The sequence below is a fragment of the Ziziphus jujuba genome, chromosome 11 (assembly GCF_031755915.1).
Source record: "Ziziphus jujuba cultivar Dongzao chromosome 11, ASM3175591v1".
Lineage (NCBI taxonomy): Eukaryota > Viridiplantae > Streptophyta > Magnoliopsida > Rosales > Rhamnaceae > Ziziphus > Ziziphus jujuba.
In genome coordinates this window covers 26,251,285-26,273,916 of record NC_083389.1, presented here as the reverse complement: position 1 = coordinate 26,273,916, position 22,632 = coordinate 26,251,285, and the positions used below count along the sequence as shown (strand labels likewise).

At 30.5% G+C, this 22,632-nt stretch overlaps 2 protein-coding genes and 2 long non-coding RNA genes across 4 annotated transcripts; 2 read left to right on the top strand and 2 right to left on the bottom strand.

The window, feature by feature from the left end:
* Positions 1 to 731: 731 nt before the first annotated feature.
* On the top strand, positions 732 to 3,881 carry LOC107426902 (uncharacterized). The gene is made up of 4 exons (XR_001582232.4): positions 732 to 993; positions 1,596 to 1,706; positions 2,173 to 2,373; positions 3,639 to 3,881. It is a non-coding gene; the product is annotated as an uncharacterized LOC107426902 (long non-coding RNA).
* A 5,824-nt stretch (positions 3,882 to 9,705) lies between these two features.
* Positions 9,706 to 11,791, bottom strand: LOC125419590 (uncharacterized). The gene is made up of 3 exons (XR_009634908.1): positions 11,564 to 11,791; positions 10,488 to 11,165; positions 9,706 to 10,139 (listed from the first exon to the last, which is right to left on the bottom strand). It is a non-coding gene; the product is annotated as an uncharacterized LOC125419590 (long non-coding RNA).
* A 4,312-nt stretch (positions 11,792 to 16,103) lies between these two features.
* Positions 16,104 to 16,935, bottom strand: LOC125419457 (monothiol glutaredoxin-S2). Its single transcript, XM_048465509.2, has one exon. It carries the CDS (start codon positions 16,706 to 16,708, stop codon positions 16,400 to 16,402), a length of 309 nt encoding a protein of 102 aa, XP_048321466.1. The 5' UTR covers positions 16,709 to 16,935; the 3' UTR covers positions 16,104 to 16,399.
* A 4,431-nt stretch (positions 16,936 to 21,366) lies between these two features.
* On the top strand, positions 21,367 to 22,197 carry LOC107426893 (monothiol glutaredoxin-S10). The gene has a single exon (XM_016037191.4). It carries the CDS (start codon positions 21,569 to 21,571, stop codon positions 21,875 to 21,877), a length of 309 nt encoding a protein of 102 aa, XP_015892677.1. The 5' UTR covers positions 21,367 to 21,568; the 3' UTR covers positions 21,878 to 22,197.
* Positions 22,198 to 22,632: the final 435 nt, after the last annotated feature.

Sequence of the window (22,632 nt, the reverse complement as noted above, 5' to 3'; positions counted from 1 at the left end):
CACGTGTCCATACGGAAGATTCTTATGTCACTGGACCTTGCTCTACTTGATTTAGGACCTGTTTGGATCCATCAATATTAGTTACCCCTGCCTCCCTAACTTAGATCTTGATTATTTTATTTTCGAATAAATGCACTTTTGACTATTTTGTAATTATGAAAGTTTCGATTACAATATTTAAAATCAATTTTAGCATATTTATATTTTATATTTTTAAAATCATTTTGATGTGATTTAATTTCATTAATTTTAACAGATTTTATCAAATTTAAATCACGTCGGTGTTAAATGATTTTAAAAATAATTAGAGTTGGACTTATAAAGAAAAAAATTGGTTTTCTAATTTCACCACAACAAATTTATACAAAATTATTTATTGACCAAAAGAAATATATTTATACAAAATTATATATCGACCACAAAAAATATTTATACAAAATTATTTATAAAATATAAGTAATTTTAACAGGAAAAATTATTTAAGAAATATTAATTAAACAAATTATATATTAGCCTAAACCCAGCCCAATAGACTAGGCATTTAGATCTTTCCAGCCCAAATATAGCCCAATCCTCCAAACTCCCAATTAGCTGTCCTTTCTTGTTTTTATTTGTGTTTTCTTCGGCTCAAATTCCACCTAAACCAACTGCCCAATTAGTTCGTTGACCAACGCTCATATTTCAAAATTTAAACCCTTTTGACACTAATATAAATACACCACCAGCTCTTCTCCAAAAAGCTGTGCTTTTTTTCTTTTTTTCTTTTTTTTTTTCCTCCCTTTTTTTTACTCTCTTCTCCGAATGAGTGTTTTCCTTTTTTTTGGTCTGTTTTCTAAAGAGACCCAGTTCGTGTTTTTGCGATTTTTCTTTTAATTCTGTTTCAATGGAGAGGAACCCCTTTTATCAACAATCAATTTTATTGCTTCTGCCTGACTATTTTTTTTTTTTTTTTTTCTGGATGGAAGTGGAATATAATTCTTTTCTACCAAGCAGGTAAAAAACCTTTACTTTTGAACCTGGTTTTTGGGAAAAATAAAATCTGGGTTTTGGTCCAATTTTCTTTTTACCTTGAAGAATGCATATTCATATGTAGATTAAAGTAATTCATTTTATTTTTTTTTTTTTGATAATCTTTATTCAAGGAAAGATTTTTTTTTTTTTTTTTTTTTTGCCTTTTGTTTTTCAATTATTCGTTTGTTGTGGAATAATTGTTTTCTAAATGGGCCATTCCAAATTCATTATTTGATCTGATTCTCCAATTGGTTTACATTTCTAGTTTGAAAATTTTCTCAAATATTATTTGTTTTCAAGTAAAAACATGTTATACAGATTATTTGTGCTTTAAGAGCAGCTGTAGTATGACCAAACCAACGGTTAGTTTTATTTGAAATTCCATCCCAACGGCAAGTTTGGAGCAACGGTCACATTTTCAAATAAGAATCTGCTTTTCCTTTCTGTTTTTCGTATTTTAACCCGATCATCTTTTTCTTTCCTGTGTTTTCTCTGTTTTTCACGTACACATGAAAACTGATTGTTTTCTTTTCTAATAAAATACACGTACTAAACATGATTTCTTCTCTGTTCTATTGTTCAAGGAATTCGTCCGCACCCAGATGACAAAAAGCAAAGGCCGAAGAAACTGGATCTCAAACCACACGGCAGGTCTAAGTTTTTCTGGTTCCAAATCCGATGAACCCAGATGAAAGGTGCGGACGTTTACATTCCATTCCATTCCTCTTTGGATCTTCCTTTTCCACTTGTTCATGGTAACCCTGAAAAAAATAGCTCCCTAACTAGAAAAAAAATTCCACTTAATTTTTTTTTGGCTCAAACTAAGCGCTTATATAGTCTTTAATTAATGCTGTCTCTGTATTATATTTAATTCTCTGATGGCTCTGTGATGTATAATATTATATATAGCAGAAAATGAGACCTTAAAAACTGAGATAATTTGTTTCTTGTGTTTTTCACAATCTTTTCTTGAGGGATAGAAGATGGAAGAAGTCAGATTAGTTTTATCAACAAGAATCTGAAAATGATCTATTTTTTTGTGGATGCAAGAGAAATGTTGTTTTCTGCCAAAAAAAGGGATAAAGTTTTTGCTTTTTTCTTTTTTATTATTGTTTTCTACGAATAAAAATCTATGGTTTTAATCCATTTTCTTGTTAATAGATTCGGATAATTCATTTCTCGGGTATTTTGACAATCTTTCTTGACGGAAATTTTTGAAGAACCTGAAAATAGTCTATGAAGAAGTCAAAAGGGCAAAGAAAATGGAAAACAACAAGATGGGGTCATTGCCGATTCTCCAACTGTTTCTGAATTTGACTATGTTTCTGGATGGAAGTGGGATAATTGTTATCTACCAAGCAGGTAAAGCTTTAATTTTTTTCAGTTTCTGGGAATTAAAAAGGGAAAAAAAAAAAAAATCTGGTTTTGGTGAATATAGATAAAAAAGGAGAGTTTATTTGCAGATTGGGTACTCCTCTTACTTTGTGTCTATATGGTGTTTCACTTATTGCATCCTCATTTATGTCACTTAGTCGACATGAAATAATATTTGGACAATAAGTATCCAGAATATGTTAGTATGTTTTGTGGGATTAATTGTTGGTTATGTTAATCATCTGTTTGCCATTTCATTGACCTGTCTTTGCCTTTAAAACATCTGTTCTGCGAGCTATAATTCTTAGTACTCAGGTTGGTAATTGGGTGTTTTATTAGTACTCAGGTTAAGTTTGAGCTGACATAATTCTTTAGTTGTCCCATAACCTGTATGATCACACAGCACACATGTACATGTATTTTTTGTGGTTCTCTGACTACTTTAGAGAAGAAATATGAGAAGAAAAATAAAAAGAATTCTATTAATCTCTTAGAAATAGAATACAAAAATAAAAACTTCTCTCATGGAGGATTCTCACGTGGAACCTCTCTCTACACTCTCAAATTCTCTCTGGAATTGCTCACTCTTCTCTCAAGCTCTCTCTGGAACTTAAACACTCTCTCTCTCGGAGTTTTCTCTCAATATTCTTCACTTTGGATAATATTGAGCTTGCTCTCTTGGCTTGCTTGCATGCAACGGGATGGAGCCTATTTATAGGCTTACAAAGTCGGTTGCATGGCCACAATCTTCAATAGCTTCTGACAGTAGCCCACAATTGTTGAGCAATCCATTTTCGGTGCAGCAATGGCCATTGTCAAAAATGGTGGCTGTGCAGTCTTCACACTGTCCGTGCAGTGGTGGTGCGGCTGGACTTCACAGTATTTGTATTTTTGTATATTTGTGTGTATTTACAATATTTCATATATGCATTCAACAAATTCACCTGTGCACATGCTCATGATATACTCCATGTGGGCCTTTAATATAAAACATATGCTATATTTTCTCCTTTGTTTTTCAAAATTGTAGATATTTGACTTGTTTGACACAAAGCCACAATGGGATACTATATGTATAGCTGTTCTTCTGAAATTTGCTTTGCCTCCTAATTTAATGCTTTTGTTGAACAGAGAATTACAGCCGTTGTTTGCGTTTGGTTATGCTGTATGCTTGCACTGTGGTTTTAAATTTATGTTTATGGTTTTGTTCAACTTTTGAATGTCACTTTGCAATTGCTCTTTCCTTTTTGCAGTGCAATCTGCTACAAAATGCAAATGAAGAATTGAGAAACTGCAGAGAGAGCCTTATAGAGTGTTAATTTAATTATATTATGTACAATTATAATAATTTTTTTATTTTGTTAGAAATAATTGTAGAATAATATTGTAAATAATAAAAGATGATAATTTTTTGGGTTGGGGAGGAAGAAGATTGCTGGGATTTGCCAGGTCTCTTCCTCTCTCTAGTCTCTGCTTTCTTTTTTTCTCTTTCTCTATTTTTCCCTCTTGACTTTCTATCTGTTTTCTCTCTTCCTTTTTTTTTCTCTGCTTTCTCTTTCACTTTCTCTCTTCATTTCTTTTCTTTTCTGCTTTTCTCTGTCTATTTATTTCCACCGACTTTGTTTTAGTTTATTTCCTCTGCTTATGCTTTTTATCTTTCTACTTTTCTTGTTATTACAATTCTTTTCTGTTTTCTCAAATTAATTTCTCGTTGCACTTTCTTGTTGCAATTCTTATTGACCTTACTGTTATGGTGTATAATGGTTTGTTCGGACTATCAATTTTACATTTTGTGAAATTCCACTTATGTCCTCTTAAGTTAAATTAAAAAAATAAATTTAATTCTTTTTTTCTTAAAAAAATTATTGCTTTTATGAGAATAAATATTAAAGAAACAAAAACAAAGAATAAATGCAACTGTTTTTTCTATGGAAAAGGAAAAAAGAGAAAATGATCTTAACATTTTTAATTAACTAAACTTTTTTGTTTCAAAAGAAAAATAATCAAATATACTTTTAACTATTTCCTTTTTTTTTTTTTTAAAAAAATTTATATTTTTTATTGGAATATATGCTACTTTGAGTGGAGTAAATAAATGCTACTTTACGAAACCGAAAAATGCAACTGTCTTTTCACATGGAAAAGACCTTTTCCAAAAATAATAGACATTTTCTAAAATTACATACAAAATAGACCTAATTATATGAAGTTTTTTACAATTTAAAATAAATCAATCCTAAGACATTACATACAAATTATAAAAAAATAAAAATAATAAAAATAAAAAACTAAAAAAATAAAAATAATAAAAATAAAAAACTATGTAGTTTTCACATGTAAATTGTTTAAAACGCTACTAAGTTGAAAACTACATATAAATTAGTTATGAATTATTTTTCACATGTTGATGGTATATATATACATATATATATATATATATATATATATATATATATATGTTTGAAAAAGGAAGAATATATTTTTATTTTAAGTAATTACTTTATTTTATTTTATTCTTACTATAAAAGAAAAGCTTTTGTTTCGTAAAAATTCTCTCATAAAGTTTTATCTCAAAAAGTTTACAAAAAGAAAATATAAATTAAATAATTTACCATATGAAATATTTAAACTCATTTTAAAAAATAGTTTTACAAAATTAGGACAGTTTTAGATAGAAATTAAGTGGAATCAGCTTTAAACTTTTATAAACTAAGGATCTGAGGGCATAGATTGGAATTTCTCAAAACTAGAATTGATAGTTGGAACAAATTACTTTATTCCATGACAAAAGTATCAAAGGGAAAGCAATTAGAATTTTGCAGCTAGAGATTAAAGAGAGAAATTAGTAAGAGAATGATGTAGTAGAGAAAGTGTAGAAAGAGAGGATAGCAAAAAAATGGTGGAGGCAAACTAAGCAAAGGAAGTAGAGAGAGAGAGAGAACAGAGGAAAGTGGCAAAGAGAAGTTACGGAGGGAAAGTAAAGTGAAAGTAGAGAGGTGGGGGAGAAGAGGAAGTACAAGAAAAGAGGGAGGAAAGTTGGGAAAGTGAAAAGAGGATGTAGAAAGGGAATATAAATAGAATGTTGGGGAGAGAACGGATAAAGAAGAGAGAAAAGAAGAAAGATGGGGAATAGTTTGGGGGAGTTTTTTTTTTTTTTTTTTTTTTTTTAAAGTACTTATCATGTAATATTTGTGAGAATAAAATAGTTTTGTTTTTATTTCATTTCAGTTCAAATTTTATTTGATTTTCATTTCATTTTCAACAAATAATTCAAAATAGCATGAAGAATGCATCCATAATTTTATCTTGCAGCTTTAACTGAAGTGAAACTTATAACAACTTAGACTAAAGTAAATGATCTGGTTGAGTGTCATCAGCCTAAAAGATATTTTTACTTCTCCCTTTCATGGCATCCATTATCTAATTTTGTATAGGAGATCCAACTTGAACTGAAACAAAAACATACTTTTCAGATTATGCATATTTAATGCTTATTTTTTGCATTTTGTGAGTCTCAATCTGTATCATATATCCTTCCTTCATTACCTGCAAGTTTATATCTTGCTCCAAACTAGTCTAAAAATGCACTAACTTTCCCACATACAAAACAACAAATAAAGATTGAAAAAGAAGAAGAAACAAAGATTCAACAAGATGGAATCAACAAAGGCTATTTAGACAAGAGGTTATGCAGTATGTATTAAAATTTCAGCAGTTTATTTACACCTTGTACAAGAAATTGCAAACTAGTTCTATATCACAAGTTCCAGATAAAAATTAGTTTTTTTTTTCTTTTTTTTTTCTTTTTTTTTCCTTCTTATAAAGATTGCTTTAATTGAAGGTAAGCTTTGAAATGATCCCCACCAGCTTGCGGACAATGTTAATGTTACTTGGTTTGGAGTTTACCTCAGCTGATATTACCCAACTAAATATGTTGCTTGCTCAACATCTACCCAAAATCAGTATCAAATATATTACTTTTAAGGACTTGATAATCCAGGAACATGTTGATTTGGCTAATTAAATTTTCTTATACTTAATGGGTGATTAACCAAAATCAGCTTCTAATCTTGTGATCTTACTAACAAAAGAAAAAAAAAACATATAAAACCTTTTTGTTTATTTATTGATTTTTGTGTAGTTTAAATACAGAGTTGATTGACAAGTAATCCTAAACTAACATACTTAATTAAGTGAAACTCATAATCCATTAGGCTTATGCCCAACTTGAACTCCAATCAAATTCTTCCTCCAAACTTGAATAAAGATGCACCTCTTTCCCAAATGCAGAAAACAAAAACAAAAAATGGGTTGGGGGGGGGGGGGGGGGGGGGGGGGGGGGGGGGCGCCGGCGGGGAGGATAAAAATCAACAAAAGCTAGCTCTTTACAAGTACTGCAGGTTTTTTATGGTGTAGGTAGATCTTTACATATTGTAGGGAAAAAAAATATCTAGTGTTGAGTCCTAACAAAAAATGTCCAAATATATATGAACTAAATTTCTTTGTCGTTATATGGAATAACGAATAGAGGATTAACAGCATTTTGTATAATACTAAAGTCATTCAGGTCATTTACAAATGAAAGTATAAAAACAAAACTCATTTAACAATATTTCGCATAAATGGTCAATATGATTTGACTTGTAAAATTAATTTGCTTTTGACATTAACCCAATGCTTTATTTGTAGGGAAAAGAAAATGCTTAGTCTTAGTCTTTATTAGTCCTAAAGAAAAGATGTCCAAATATATATGAGCTAAATTACTTTATATTTAAATAACAAATATGTGATCAACAGCTTTTTGTGGAACTATAAAAATTTTAACGTTAACCCAATTTGCCTTAAAGAACGTCGTATAACCATAGCCATGCACTCAATTTCATTTTTTCTTTCTCTTTTATTTGTAATCTCCTTTAACCGTAAATATTTTAGTTTCATCTAAGCCAACTCCAATTTTAAATTAATTAAGATTTTGTTGTTTTAAATAGAAAGCATAATATTACACAGCTAGCACCTTCTTTTTTTCTTTTACATTTTTTTTGTTTTTTGTTTTTTTGGTTGCTTTTGATATTAGGGTTTGGAGAATTCAAACTCAGGTTATCATCCACGAATAAAGCATTAAAAAAAAAGAAAAACAATTAAAATGCCAAATCCGATTGTAACGTTCTCAATGTTACAAACTTCATGGAGAAAATATATTAAAGGAACAAAGCTAATTACATCCTCGCATATCATATATATATATATATATATATATAAATGAAAGTGATTATTCCTTTTTGCCAATCTTTGGACTTCAAGGGTAGAAGGAAGGAAGTTATTATCTTGAAGAAATTGGTTGGAGAATCTGACCCCCCAAGCTTATCCCCATGTTTGCCCGCCCACTTGTCTACTTAGCAGCCACTGAAACACAAGAAAGATACTGGAATATCAGAAAACCTTGTCCTTTTCTTAATCTACATGTACACAAAGTGCATTATATATATATATATATATATTGGAGAATACTAACATAATGTAATATATTATATAAAGAATATTTATGGTTTTCCATTCAATTTTTTCTTTACTTAATTATACGTTATTATTATTTTAACACTAAATCCTTTTACCACTTCTAATGAAACCTATTCGACTAGCATTAAAGAAGATTTCTAATTTTCGCAGCAAAGGAACATTGGAAAAACTTGCCGAGACAACAAATACAGAGAGCCCAAAATCCAATACATATGCATGTATTGACAGACCCATAGCACAACAACAGAATAATTGATCCACACATTCCAATCAGATCTAAACACGAGTGAAAGAGAAGAATCCCACATGGTAATTCAGTGGGCCCAAACATAGGAAGGGTAGAGGAATTTCTTACACAGGAAAGAAGTATCAGGGTGGAGGGAAAGAGAGAAAGCGTAGGAAGAGATGAGAAAAGATAACAACAGAAGAATGGAGAAAGAAGCAGTGGAATTGACATGTCAGCACAAGAAATTGGAGTATAGAAGGATCCAAAGAAAGAAGGAGAAAATCAAAGTGCCCCAAAAGCCCTAATATTACACAGCACCTTTCTTTTTTTTAGTTTTCCCTTTTTGGATTTGTGTGAGAAATTATAAATAAGACGAGATACATATGGAATGAAGAAGGAAATTGAAATAAAATTTGAAATAATGTAAGATCCACTACATTTGAATGGTGCTCCATACCAATGATGCGAATCCGTCTGTGCCCAGACAACCGACAATCCGCTGGGTTGCTGACTTGATACGGATGAAGACCGGACCGATCACTAGAACTCAAGCTAAGAGGTTTAGGGACAATTTTGCTATCTTTATCCAGGGGGTAATTCATTCTCAAGAGCACTTGTCTATACCCGAAGATCCAAGACCTGTTTTGGGCATACAAGTGGTAGAAGCTGATACGGATCCGGATAGCGGTTTTATGGAGTTTAGGCGGCAAGAAATGGTTTCAACTCTTTATGGATTCAATAAATATCACTAAGAAGTCATGGAAACAAGTCAAGGCAGAAGTAAAACCAACTTGTACAGCTTCAAAATTTGGCCGAAAATTGTTGTATTGCTTGCTGGCTTTACTGTATTTTGCTAAGTTGGCTTTTTCTCTTTCTTCCAAGCAAGGGCAACGTGTGGGACTCCATAATAAGCTTATTTGGCATCCTACAAATCATATTGAAGCTTATTTGGAGCTCAAATTGATTAAAAATTGGTCAAAGTTAACTTAGTCAAAAAGCTAGTGTTTTAGTTTCCTAATTTGATTCTACTTTTTGTTTTAGGAATAACCATTACTTTTTGGATTTTATTTATTTATTTACTGGACAAATAAGTTTAAGAAAGTTATTATCTTATTATTTTCATTATAAATTAATTAATTTCTAATTCAAAATAAAGGAATTAATTGATTCAAATTATATTAGGAAGGAGGAGACTTTCAGCCATATTAGGATTCTTCATTACATGGCCGGTTTTTTCTTTTTGTTTTAAAGTTTTATTTTGTTTTCTCTTAGCCTATAAAAGGGCTTGTTTTTCAAGAAGAACACACCATTAATAATATTTAAAATTTATATTGTGAGATTGAATTTCTCTTCGTTCTTCTGAATACCTAAAAAACCATTAGAGAGTGAGTGTTTTAATCTAACTTATCAATAGGACTTCCATCACCTATTGTGGCGTTTTCACTATATACCAAAGTTTCTAATCACAAGTTGATTAAGGATCAAGGTTACCATTAGAACTTCAACATAATTGGATTCAAACTAATATTATACGGATTTAGGAGCAGATCGTTTTAGGTTCGTATCAATACCAGTACTAAATAAAACACCCAAGTTTTTATTATTATTATTATTTTGGTAAATAGCACATTTAAGTTATCTAGTTTGCTAATACATTGCAAATAAATATAACATTACCAAACTTGGAACAAGTTTATATATGATATGAATACATTAGCACTTTGAGCATTTCTTTACTGGATCTGCATATTCATCAGCATAGTATATTGAAGCTTCCAACAAAATATCATCCTGCTTGTGCTTGACCAGCTCAAATACGCACACATCATCTACTTTCAAATTGTTGTTCTTGACAGAAACATTCCATCCTTTGGTTATTCTCTTAATAGATCTTTTCCCCTTTTTGCAAACTGCACTTTACATGCCATTTCTTCTTTCCACTAAAACTTTTAAGTTTTATGAAATCTGAACAATTCCTTATGTATTTCATCACAAATTCTCCAGGCACATCCTAAACATAGTTATAAACTTAAGATTACTATATGCTATTATATAATAAAGCAACAATAAAAATAAAAATAAATAAATAAACATATAAAAAAAAAGGGAAACAAAGGGCTGTTCTATATACCAAAGTAATTGACAAATCATCTCAACAGCAAAATGTCATAATTATATAAAAAATATTGGAAGTACTCATAACGGTTTCTTACTTTCAATCTTTTATGTATTTTAATCGTCCATAATTTATTCTTCAAGACATCCAATCACATGTAATCCATTGTATAATTCAACTGGATCACATGTAATCGGACACCACAATGCGCAATAGGAAATTATTGAGTTTATATAGACTCACCACATAATTACAGCTTAAATTATATCTCCTCAAGAGAACCAAGAAAGAAGGATGTGTGCGCTTGCAGCTTCTGGCAGCATTGATTGCCTTCTCACTTTCCTTGGAAATCACGGCTTTAATTTTAGAGCTAAAGAAAGATCTACAGATGAACATCAATCCATCTTCATCCATTGTTGTCAAACCATATGAGGCATGCATTTTATTCCCATTAAATATATTCACATGCCCTGTCAATCCTATTTCATCTTCTTGTTCTTCCAATTTACACTTTTGCTCTTTCTAGGACTTTGCACTTCATGCAAGTAGCACACTTGCAAACCTTCTCCTTTTTTTAATCTGCATAATGTTCTAAAATTTCAACATCATCATCATCATCTGCAACTTCCTTCTTAGGCCCCAAATTATTGCTTACGCCATTAATGATTGGGTAGTCAATCTCTGTACAACTTTTATCAAATATATAGACATGGAATTTTGAAAACCCGTCATATCTAAATACTAAAAAATAGCCAGAAGCTATAGAATGGTAGTCCACAAATTGTTGCCAGCCATCAACAAACAAAATTCTTCCATTAGCTTTCTCCAAACCCAGCTTCCAAGATCGACAATTGGGAACAGTTATGGTAGCAATTGAAGACAATTCATCGGCAATTTTTTTACCAAACTTTATTGGGATTTCTGCAAGAGCCAGATTTATACTCGGTTTTTATTTTTATTTTTTTAGTAATAAAATGAAATTTACAGACATAATTCTTCAACTAAAATGGGGCTCCAATAATTCACCAAAAAATGGGCTATAATTATATGTCAAGAATTGTAACATTTAGACAGAAATATGAAGAATAAATATAGTAAAAAACAGAACTAATTAAAGGGGAAAAGAAAAAATGATAACTAAAAACAGAGACATAATGAAGTAAACAGTAGTTCTCATTTTCAAGATATTCTTGGCGAAAAGCAGAAAGGAAACAGTATCAATGACAAAAAGCAAAAACCCCTTTACCAGTTTTCTCATAAACCAAACATACAAATGAAAGGGAGGAAAAAAAAAAAAAAAAAAAAAAGCCTCTCTTTACCAGTTTCTGGTCTTTAAGTGTGGAGGGAAGTATTATTTTGAAGAAATGCATTGGAAGACTATCTGAATCGCGAGATGATTGCTGAGTTTAGTAGCAGCCATGGGAAACCAAGGTCAATGCTTTAGCCTTCAAGAAATTCTCGTGAAAAATGGTGGGAAAAAATGTATCGAAGAAAGCAAAAGCCTGGCTCTCTGGGCCACCTTCTGCATAAAGGTGTACAATAAGGACAGCGACAGAGGAATCCATCGTAGATTTTCACACAGTATTTGTCATTTTTCTATTTCATTATTTATTGTCTTTTTTTTTTTTTTTTTCCCCAAAAGTTCTGACCTATATTGCACTTTTATGTAATTTTATTTTATTTTTTTTCTTTTTCAGTGAATTGCACTTCTATGTACGTGCATTCCGTAACTGATGATTTCTTTTCAATAGAAGCAAAAAGAACAAAAAAGAAAAAAGAAAAAAGGCACCACCTTCACTATTTTTATTTTTATTCTTATTCTTATTTTTTTGGTAAAATCACTATTTTTAATTGTGTGGTAAATGATGAAGAAGAAAAGATATTGAAATAAACAGAAAATTAAAAATTGAAAGTTTTTATTTCATCAAATGGATGTAAAAAATTGGGGTAAAACATTTTCATGGATTGTTTGCCGGTACTGTTAGGAAAATTGTTTTTTCTTTTTGAGTTTAGTTAAACAAAATGTTCTATTTAGGGAAATACTCTTATTAACCGAAACAATTATTTGTTGGGTTAGAAATTGTTAAAAAAATTCAGTCACAAATCACAAAAACAATTATTTGTTATCTATAAATCATAAGTATCTTTAAAGTATACATGAAAAGCTCAAAATCACTTCAAACAATTCAGTCACAAAGTAGAGACCTGATTAAACTGATCTCCTTGGTGATTCAGCTGGCCCAACCAACCATACAAAAGTAAGTAACTAAAAGTTCAAAACCATCAGAAGTAATAAACAATTATGAAAACACTAAGATATTTTGATATCTTAGAGTTTAACTAGTCCTTTTGTCATGAAATTCAAACTTAATTATATTACTTTCAGCATTTCTTTGCTGGATCAGAGCATAATATATTGACACTTTCAGCAGAGTAGCCTTTTTCTTGATCAGCTAAAAAACAGAGACATCACCTGCCCCCAAATTGTTGTCCCTCACAAATCCACTCCAACCTTTGGATATTCTAATCTTATTGGTAGTTCCACATATGTTTTTTATAAAGAAACAAGAAAAAAAAGCAAGAAATTCAGAGCAGATTGTATGTATATATATATATACACAAAATTCATTGTATGTACATATATATATATGTATATGACGTCTAGAAAGATGTCTACTAGCAAACATCTTGTTATCTATAATTTCAACATCATCATCGTCATCATCTTCATCATGATCCTCTGAAGACTTCTTGTCAGAATGAGACTCCACATCACTGCTTGGAGCATTCCATGGGTAATCAGTCTCAGTAGCACTTTTATCAAGTATACAAGCATGGAATTTCGAAAATCCATCGTATCTAAATACAAGAAAGTAGCCTGAATCAATAAACAAATGAAATTTTGAACCAACCAAAAAAAAAAAAAAAAAAAAAAAGAAATCATTTCTGCAAAGTGGGACCCAAAATCTTATTCCCACGTGTCCATACAGAGGATTCTTATGTGACTGGACCTTGTTCTACTTGATTAAGGACCTGTTTGGATCCATCAATAATACATACTTATACCCCTGCCCGCGGTACCGCATCATTCTATGTAACATCAAAACATTTATCGCCATGTGTTTTAACATTTGTCACATGTGTTGCCATTTTTTATTTTTTTATTTTAAATTTTATAGTTCATAATTAAGTTTTTTATTTTTTTTTTAAAAATTAAATTTTAAAAAGTTTTTTTTGGTTGCTTTAAAAAACGACGTTTCATGTTCCAAACTAAACTCTATGATTTTATTTGTCCATTGTTAGTTATATTTGAGTATAAAGTTATCCATCTCTTTGTTCAAAATCATCTTATAAGCTATTCAAGCGAGAAACTTGCAACCTAGAAAGAGTAGTAAGGATTTGGGTTTGGCAAATATGATTCTTTTACACCTTGGTTGGCTTCTCTAAGAGAAGTTAATTGATATTTTTTTGAAAAATTAATGAAATAAAACAATTCATTTAAAGCATAAATTCATCCAAACACGTGTAAATTCATAATTACTTGAAATATAAAACATGCTAATTAGTAGTTTCCTAAATCTATCCCATATTTTATTGATCACCCTATTTGTAGAAAAAAAAAATCAAAAAATTTAAAAAAATGGTGAAAAAAAAGATTTACTTCAAAATAGTGAGAAAAAAAACTTTTAGAGAAGCCTTAAAATATTGAAATCCAATATGAACTCTGATTTGCTAAAGGATTATTTCAAATACTCACACTTTGTACCCTCTCTTCTCTTATGTTCTTCTTAAAACTCCATGACTAGTTTATTTGCTTCAGGCGATAGCAAACCAAGAGTAAAATTCTTCTTTGCTTGATTTTGTTTTCCCTGAATACATTTTTCTTCTCATCTCTGTTATTATTTTTGGTGGCTATCGAAGTTACAGCGCCCTTGCGGAAGAGAAAAGTACAGAGTTTTGATTTTCATTTTCTGTTTTTTTTTTTTTCTTTTTTCTTTTTTAGATAGCTGAAAAAAATTAAAATAAAAAATCAACAGATGCCAACGTATATGGCAAATGTTAAAACATGTGGCAATAAATGTTTTGCGTTGTACAATATAATATGGTACCGTGGTGGTACCAAAGATTTTCTCCTTCTTTAGATTTTGACTTTTTTATTTTGTAATAAATGAACTTGAGTACTTTTATAATCACATAAATTTCAATTAGATCTTCTAAAATAAATTTTAACATATCCATACCCCATATTTTTAAAATAATTTTAATATGGTTCAATTATTTTTAGATTTTGTTAAACATTTAATATTTTTTTATAAATGTAAGAGAATTAATTTCAGAAATTCAAAATGAAAATCAATAATTTTAGAGGGTAACAAACTGTTTTTTTTTTGTTTTTTTTTTATTCCACAAAATAAACAAGTGAAATTTTGAAAGAAAAAAAAAATCACTTTTAGGGATCACCGTAAGGTAAGGTGCACATGATCCCAATTAACAGAATATGTTAAAATTAATCCCATATGGACCACGTTGAAATGATTTTGAAAATATATGGTGTGGGTATATTAAAATTGATTTTAAAGGAATCAATTAAAATTTTTGTGATCATACATAACATTGAAATGCATATGCATTGATCCCTTTTATTTTTCTTATTTAACCAACAATTAAAAAGAACTTTCTTTATTTTCTATCATTATTACAATATAGCAAAGTACAATGCTTCTTTTGTTGTACTTTACAGTAACAATAATTGAAAGCTCGTTTCTTCACAAATTTGTTAAATGGATTTGTCTAGCGACTTTTTTTTTTTTTTTAATGTATTTTGATACTTTTAGAGTATAACAAATTTTAATTTTTTATTTAAAAATCTATTATATTGAACCATTTACTTTTCATTAGAACCATCTATTTTTAATCTAATTTTTTCAAATTTTTCAATACCACCCCACGCAGAATTATGCTCATAATGCTCCTTATAAATCAACCAAGTGTAAAACATTCATTTTAACTTGTAAATACTTCCACCAAAAAAATAATAATAATAACTTGTAAATACCAGTTCATACTTTATAATTATATAAATATTAAATTTATAAAAGTTTTAGTGTACACCAAATCAAAAATAAATAAAAAACTTAATATGATGGATTTTAAAATTGAAAACTTAAATTACAACATATTAAAACGTAAAAATATTAAAATACAGTTGATTTTTATTTTATAGTGAAGGTGAAGCGATTCAAATTTAAATAATCAAGTAAATAATAGCCAGTCTATATGGTTGTCCTAAAATAAAATTGAGAAAATATATTTTTATATTATTTGCATTTGTAGTTTTTTTTTTTAATAAAAACGCCAACATTTTTTATTTAGGTTTTTTTTTTTTTTCTTTAAAGAGTATGTAATAACAAAACTTTGACACATGGGCCAGGCCCCACTAAGAGGGGATCCTTTTAGAACAAGCCCAGATAACATGACCCAACCCAGCCCACTTCGTGTATGATGTAGGCTCAACTACACTGTGCTTTAATTGAATGTCATCAACAATTGGCTATATACACCTATATCATATGAAGGCAAATTATGATAATATTAAACAAAATGAGTGTATACTTCTTTCGAAAGTAAATTTAGATTCTGAGAAATTATATACAATGACAAACAGGAATTCAGTATATATTAAATCATTTTAGGCCTGTAATACCAATTTCCCAAAGCATAAGATTCAAGTTTCATGCACATTTAAGTAGCCATGGCAAGCTAGCTTTTTCTTGCAGATGTTTTGGTTTAATTTTCAGGCTTCTCATTCCTCTAGTTTTCATCAAAATCAAGTAAACTAAAAGAATTAGAAAATAAAAATTGACAGACAACGCAACTTTTATTATAACTCAAAAAAGAGAAGTACATATTATTAGGTTATACAAAAAAGCTATATAGTACACAAACATATTAAGTAGCTAGCCTTATTAAAACTTTATAACAAGCTCTATATAGGCTAATTTATCCGATACATATGCATAACCCTAATCTCATTTCTAATATCATATATATATATATATATATATTTATTTATTTATTTATTTATTTATAAACTATATAGAAAGTCACATTTTTAATAGCCATTATTCTCCACTAGTTAGTTTTACTTGACCTTTTCAAACCCACAAAGCTCCAACATTTTTAAGCATTGGGATCAAGGAGCGTTTCAGGTGAAGACTCATCACCTCATTGGCTCCACCGACAAGCTCACCGCCGATAAACACCGCAGGCACCGTCGGACTACAACCGAGCCTCGAGAGAGCCTGCTCGATGTCCCTCCCTCTTGGTATCTCATCAAGCTCATAAACGGCAGGGTTAACTCCAAAGTCACAGAAAAGGGTCTTGATGGAATGGCACATGCAGCAACTGCTATTGCTGAAGATCACCACGGGCCTCTCGGATGCCATCTTTGTCACTCTGTCCATTGCTCCTTGGCTTCAAAGTTTTCTCAACAAGTAGAAGATGATGATCAGAAAGGAATGCAATGCAAGTGAAAGGATTTAGTGGGTATAGTTTGGTTTCTTTGAGGCTAAAAAGGGGGGAAAAACTGAAAGGGTTTTAAGAGAAAGGAAAAAGATTGATGGAAAGTCTGTTTGGAATGTGAGAAAATGTAGTAATGCTTGAGGGTTTGCTGTGAGGAGATTAAGCTCCTATGAAACTCCTTATATAGGGTTTTGGTGTGAAGAGGGGGTGTTGTGAAGATTGGTATTGATGACAGCCAACAGAAAATCAAAGGTTGAAAATGAAGGAAGATGAGAATGTTCCATTAGATATTTCTGTCTGCTTCCAAATCGCAATATTTTTTATCATTGTGGTGATAGTGATCGATGATCTACACAAGTGTGGAAACAAAAAAAAAAAAAAAAAAAAAAAATTCACACCAACAAAGAATATATATATATTTTTTTTGCACGAGAAAATAGAGACGTGTCCTTTGTACGGATTCAGATTATTCTCTTATTTTTATGCTAATTTTATCTCTAATTTTCTTAGATATGTACTTTCCCATCAATCCAATAATTACTGTTTGGTAAGAAACAAATCAGGTAGGATAAGGATTCATGGGCTTCTCTTTCAAATTTCTTTTTCTTTTTCTTTTATTTTTTCGTTATAATTATCAAACCCAATTCAAAACTGCAAATGAGGCTAAATTTAGGGCATTTGAACTTGGCTAACATACTTTCCATATTGAGATTTTCTGTTCTATCCCGCAGCATCTCATGCTGAGTTGGAGAAACTAGTTGGATTTATCCAATTGGGACCTCTTTTTTTTTAAAAAAAAAATATAATTGGATTCGCATCCAATTCATGAAAAGGAAACAAAAGGACTGCAAAAGAGAAATTATATAGTATAAATTTGGTGAAGTAAGCAAACCTACAAATTTTTTTTCAAGAAAAAACTTGATCAAAGCCTCAAGGAATAATTAATTAGACTCATTTGGTGAATGAAAGATTAATGTATATGTATTCATTATACAATCTCATATTACTCAAAGCAATATGGGCGATAAATAGTTCAGTTTGGATTATTGTAGTAATTTAATTTTAATTTCTGCTGTATTTTAATTTTAAAATTAAAATTACTCCTAAAATATTTTATGAGCAAAGTCCCATCTCACTTTCTAGCACGCATTTTCATACCAAGAAAATTTTCGCCGTACAAGGAAAGAGAATGTAGATGCCAGGAGTACTCAATGAGGTCCCCAACATTATCCTCTTAATTTTCTATGTTGAAATTTCAACCTCTTCCACATTCTTTCTTTCTTTTTTTCTTTTTCTTCTTTTTTTTCCCCCCCTTCTTTTCAAAATGAATTTGCATTAATAATATTCTCGAAAGCTCGAGATGGTTATGTCATTCTGGAAAAATCCAATCAAATCAAAAGCTACTTCACTTTCTTTTTTTAAAATTTTATATTATTATTTGTTTCTGTCGATCACCACTTTTCGTCACCCATTCGAATCTTGTTCGCGTGTAATTGATGGAAACGCAAAAAATATACGTATTTTTATATTATATTATATTTATCCTCCCTTTACTCCTGTATATGATTTTCAGGTCACAGACTTGGCCATGATATATACCAAAATCTACAAAAAGTCTGCCACCAAATATATAAAGCAACAGCGGCCATAACCGGCTCAATTGTGAAGCCAAGGGCCAGTTTTTGTAGGGTTAACTTCTTTGACCGTACGTAACATAGTTCTGTCGTACTTATTAACCCTTTGCATGTGTGTGTGTGTGTGTGTGTGTGTGTATCTATGTATGTATGTATACATTCATATATATAGCCTATAACTTGAGTGCTCTATTACTAGTAATAGAACGCGAAGGCCCATCTTAAAATTTTTGTTCATTTATGCATATATACATCGCCATGCTTGTACCATTTTGCATGCATATGCATGGCGCATGCATGATATATATATATATATATAGAAGAAGAAGTTGATTCCATGTTCAATAATTGATTAATCGATGACATGAACATGTTTTATGAAGCTTCCATTTAAGGATGATGATGATGACGACGACAATGATGATGGTGATGATATAAATTAACCTCACATATAGGAAACATGAGATCATCATCAAGTGATCAGAATTCGGAAGATCGAGATCTAGAGAGAGATAAGGATAAGGTCATGATCGTGAGAGGGTGAGCGAGTTGGGAAAAGAATGTCAACTTTCAAGAGCAAAGAAAAAGATAAAGAAGAATGCATGCGAGGGCGGATCCTGGCATCGCAAACAAGAAAAAACAAGGCCGATCGAGAAGTAAAAACAATTTTTTTATTTTTGGGGGGAGAATGGGTGAGGTACAGGGCATGTACAAATTGCCCTCTACTAGTTATTCTTTTTCTCGAGAAAATAAAGTGAGAAAGAGAAAGAGAAAGGCTGAGGAACCATATATATTATACTTATACCCTTTTCTTTTGCCTTTATTTATTGCTTTTCTAGATACGAGACAGATGGAATACTTTTTTTTTCCATCCAAAATCGAAAAAGCAACAAAAAAGAATAAAATTCTCTCTCAATATTATTAGTATTGTTGTTGTTATTATTATTGATATGATGAGTTTCTCATTCCGATTATGTTTCCATCGAACAAAATATATATCACCGTCCGGCTAAGCAAGGATTTTATGATATTTATCTATCCAAAATCTTTACTTTCACATGTTTTTTCGCTTTTTAAAACATTTTTCAGTTATTCTGCAAATAAGATCTGTTAAGATTGGGCTCCGATTCCCTTGCTGTTATTGTTTCGGCTTGTTAACTGGCATCGACTAGCTACCTAGAGATGTCACTATATATCAATATAGTGAAATTTCCCCTAGTCTATATGTGTAAATATTTAACACGTGCATCTATATATATATATATATGTATGTATATATTCTTACGCACACACATAAATATCTTGATTATCTTGGAAAGTACTATTAACCTATAGTGTTTGTGATCTTTATATACAAATTAAAGGGGTTGTATATATATATATATATATATATATTACTTCTCAATCCCATCTATATATTATTATTTCTAATTCAAGTCAAACTTTTCTTCTCTTTTTTTCTTTGTTGATAAAATTCAAGTCAAACTTGAAAAGATAAAAAAATTAAATTTCAAGTCAAAACGTATTATAGTTTTTTTTTTTTAAAAGAAAGTCAAAACGTGGTAATCAAAATGTGAACTAATTGATATTAACTAATTAAGTATACATGAATGGATTAATTCATGACTCTCTCTACTCTCTATAGGATTTCGATATTTATCATCAACGGAAATAATTTTCGGTAAAACTATTGCTGATATAATAAATATTATTTATCAGCATTTAATTATGTATTATTATTTTTTTTTCAAATTTTTAATTTGAAAAATGAACCATTTTGAATAATCGTTAAAATTGTTAAATGGTATATAGATCTTATTGATTATCAGAAGTAATATCTAGCATTTTTCATCTGATAAATTTTGAAGTAGCATTTTTCATCTAATAAAATTTGAAGTGTGAAGAATTCCTTATATCTTAAACTTATTGAATTAGTTAATTAGCATTATCTAGTGGGAATATAGGTTCCCTCTCTAATTAAAAGTATTGTGGTTTTAAAGAACATGCAGACGGCAAATTCGCAAAACAAGCATAGCTTCCATGCATTTTATAAGATGTGTTAAGATTAACTTGTTTTTCAAGCAATTAAAGTTCTAATCATCATTAATTAGATACTTGATAAAGCAACCTGCAAATTAACTAACTTATTAAATTTCTTAAGTATGATTCATTTTTTCACCCTAATATAATCATTATATGTGCCAGCCGGCCAGCCGGCCAGGCCATGCCGTTTAAACAAGAACAAAGCCAGAAACAGAGAAACTAGAAAAATAGAGAAGATCATTTCAAAAATGTCTTGCTTTCATTGGATTAATTTCCTTATTTGCCTTTCCTTTTTCTTTCGTTTTTCCCTCTCCTAATCAATTTCTGAGTTTCTTTGAATTTGGACACATATATATTCACATCATATAAAGTATTTGTTTACCAAACTTTTGCAAAGAATATATATAAGTGTTCCATGTAAAGCTCTAATCCAAAACCATGTGCTACAGTACAAAAATGATGACCCGTGATGCAACTATTCGTGCAGGTCTTCATCTATCACCTTCTAATCCCACGTTATCGTTCTATCCAAAGTTGACCTCCTCAACCCCACCATCATCAAATTCTACTCAAAGGGTATTTTCGTCCACAATGAATTTACAAGTGTACCGTACGATTTCTCTTAATTTATATTCTACATTTTTATTTAAGGTAGACTCCTTATATTCAACTTTCGGCTAAGTTTGGTTTATCTCTATAGCTTTTAGATTCTCAATCAGCCAACTAGGTAAAACAATTACTAGCACACAAGTCATTATCAAAACCAAGGGGGTTTTTTTAGGGGAAAGCATCAATCCAAATATCTAAAGGAACCTTTAGCTTTCCATCATCTTTTTTCCTTTTGGATTAAACTATGCGAAAAATATGATATCCTCCACAATCTCTTACCTAGCCCTATATATATACATATATCTTCATAAGATATCCAATTCCATCTCAGAACAACAACTTCTCTTGCAAACCTTCATTACCAACACTAATTCAATATCCAATATTTCCTACCCTTTTTTTTTTTTTTCTTTTTCTCGCTTCCAAAACAAACTTCAATCACATCAATTCCTTAACCTACATTTTTGATACCAAAGTCACATTTTCTTCTACTTAGACTCGTTAATTTTCTTCGAAATGGATCGAGTAGCGAAATTGGCATCGCAAAAGGCGGTAGTGATCTTCAGCAAGAGCTCATGCTGCATGTCCCATGCAATCAAGAGATTGTTTTATGAACAAGGGGTTAGCCCTGCTATCTATGAACTCGACGAGGATTCGAGAGGTAAAGAAATGGAGTGGGCTATTATGCGTCTCGGGTGCAACCCTTCTGTTCCGGCCGTGTTCATTGGTGGGAAATTCGTTGGCTCGGCCAACACGGTCATGACACTTCATCTTAATGGCTCGCTTAAGAAATTGCTCATAGATGCTGGAGCCATCTGGCTTTAGCAATTCAAAGTTCAAACCATGGACGAATAACAATAGTACTAGTAATTCAACAAGTGCTCTCAGTGTGTCCCAACTAAGGCTAACTCAGTTGGATTTTCTTTTTCACTTTAAAATCCAGCGGCTTCACGAAGTACATTGTATGGATAAAATAACACATCTATATATATATATATATAGAGTCTTACCATATGGTGTCAAATGTAATTATATATATTAAATATGACACTCTTTTGAATGTACAACTTTCTGTTACATAATCATAAATGTAAACTTTTGGAGATAACTAATTATGTATGTGTATTAATTAATTTGTTTACGTATATGAGTATCGAGGATAATATATATACATATATGTAGTGCCTTTTTACTTTTCCTAAAGTTTAGTTAATACGAATCCTAAGTAAAAAATTTGTAATCTATTTTATTTGTTGTGTCATAAACGAATTAAAAATCCAATTAAATTGAGATATGAACTTTAAAAAAATAAAAAAAAATAAAAGACTTGAGAATTGATTCAGAAACATTTGGTAATATTATGAAATCAAACTTTGTATTTTCAAATATTATCAGAGGACCCTTTGAAGAAGGAAAAAAAAATGGAATGGACGAAAAAACAAACTTACGTAAGTCAAGTTGGTGTATAAAGTAGAATTGAGTCCACAAAAGATTCTGTACGTCATCAAATAGAGGGTTTGGAATAAACTCTGAAATTCTGCAACTACTACGTGGCGAATATCAGCCGAAATGCTCCATTT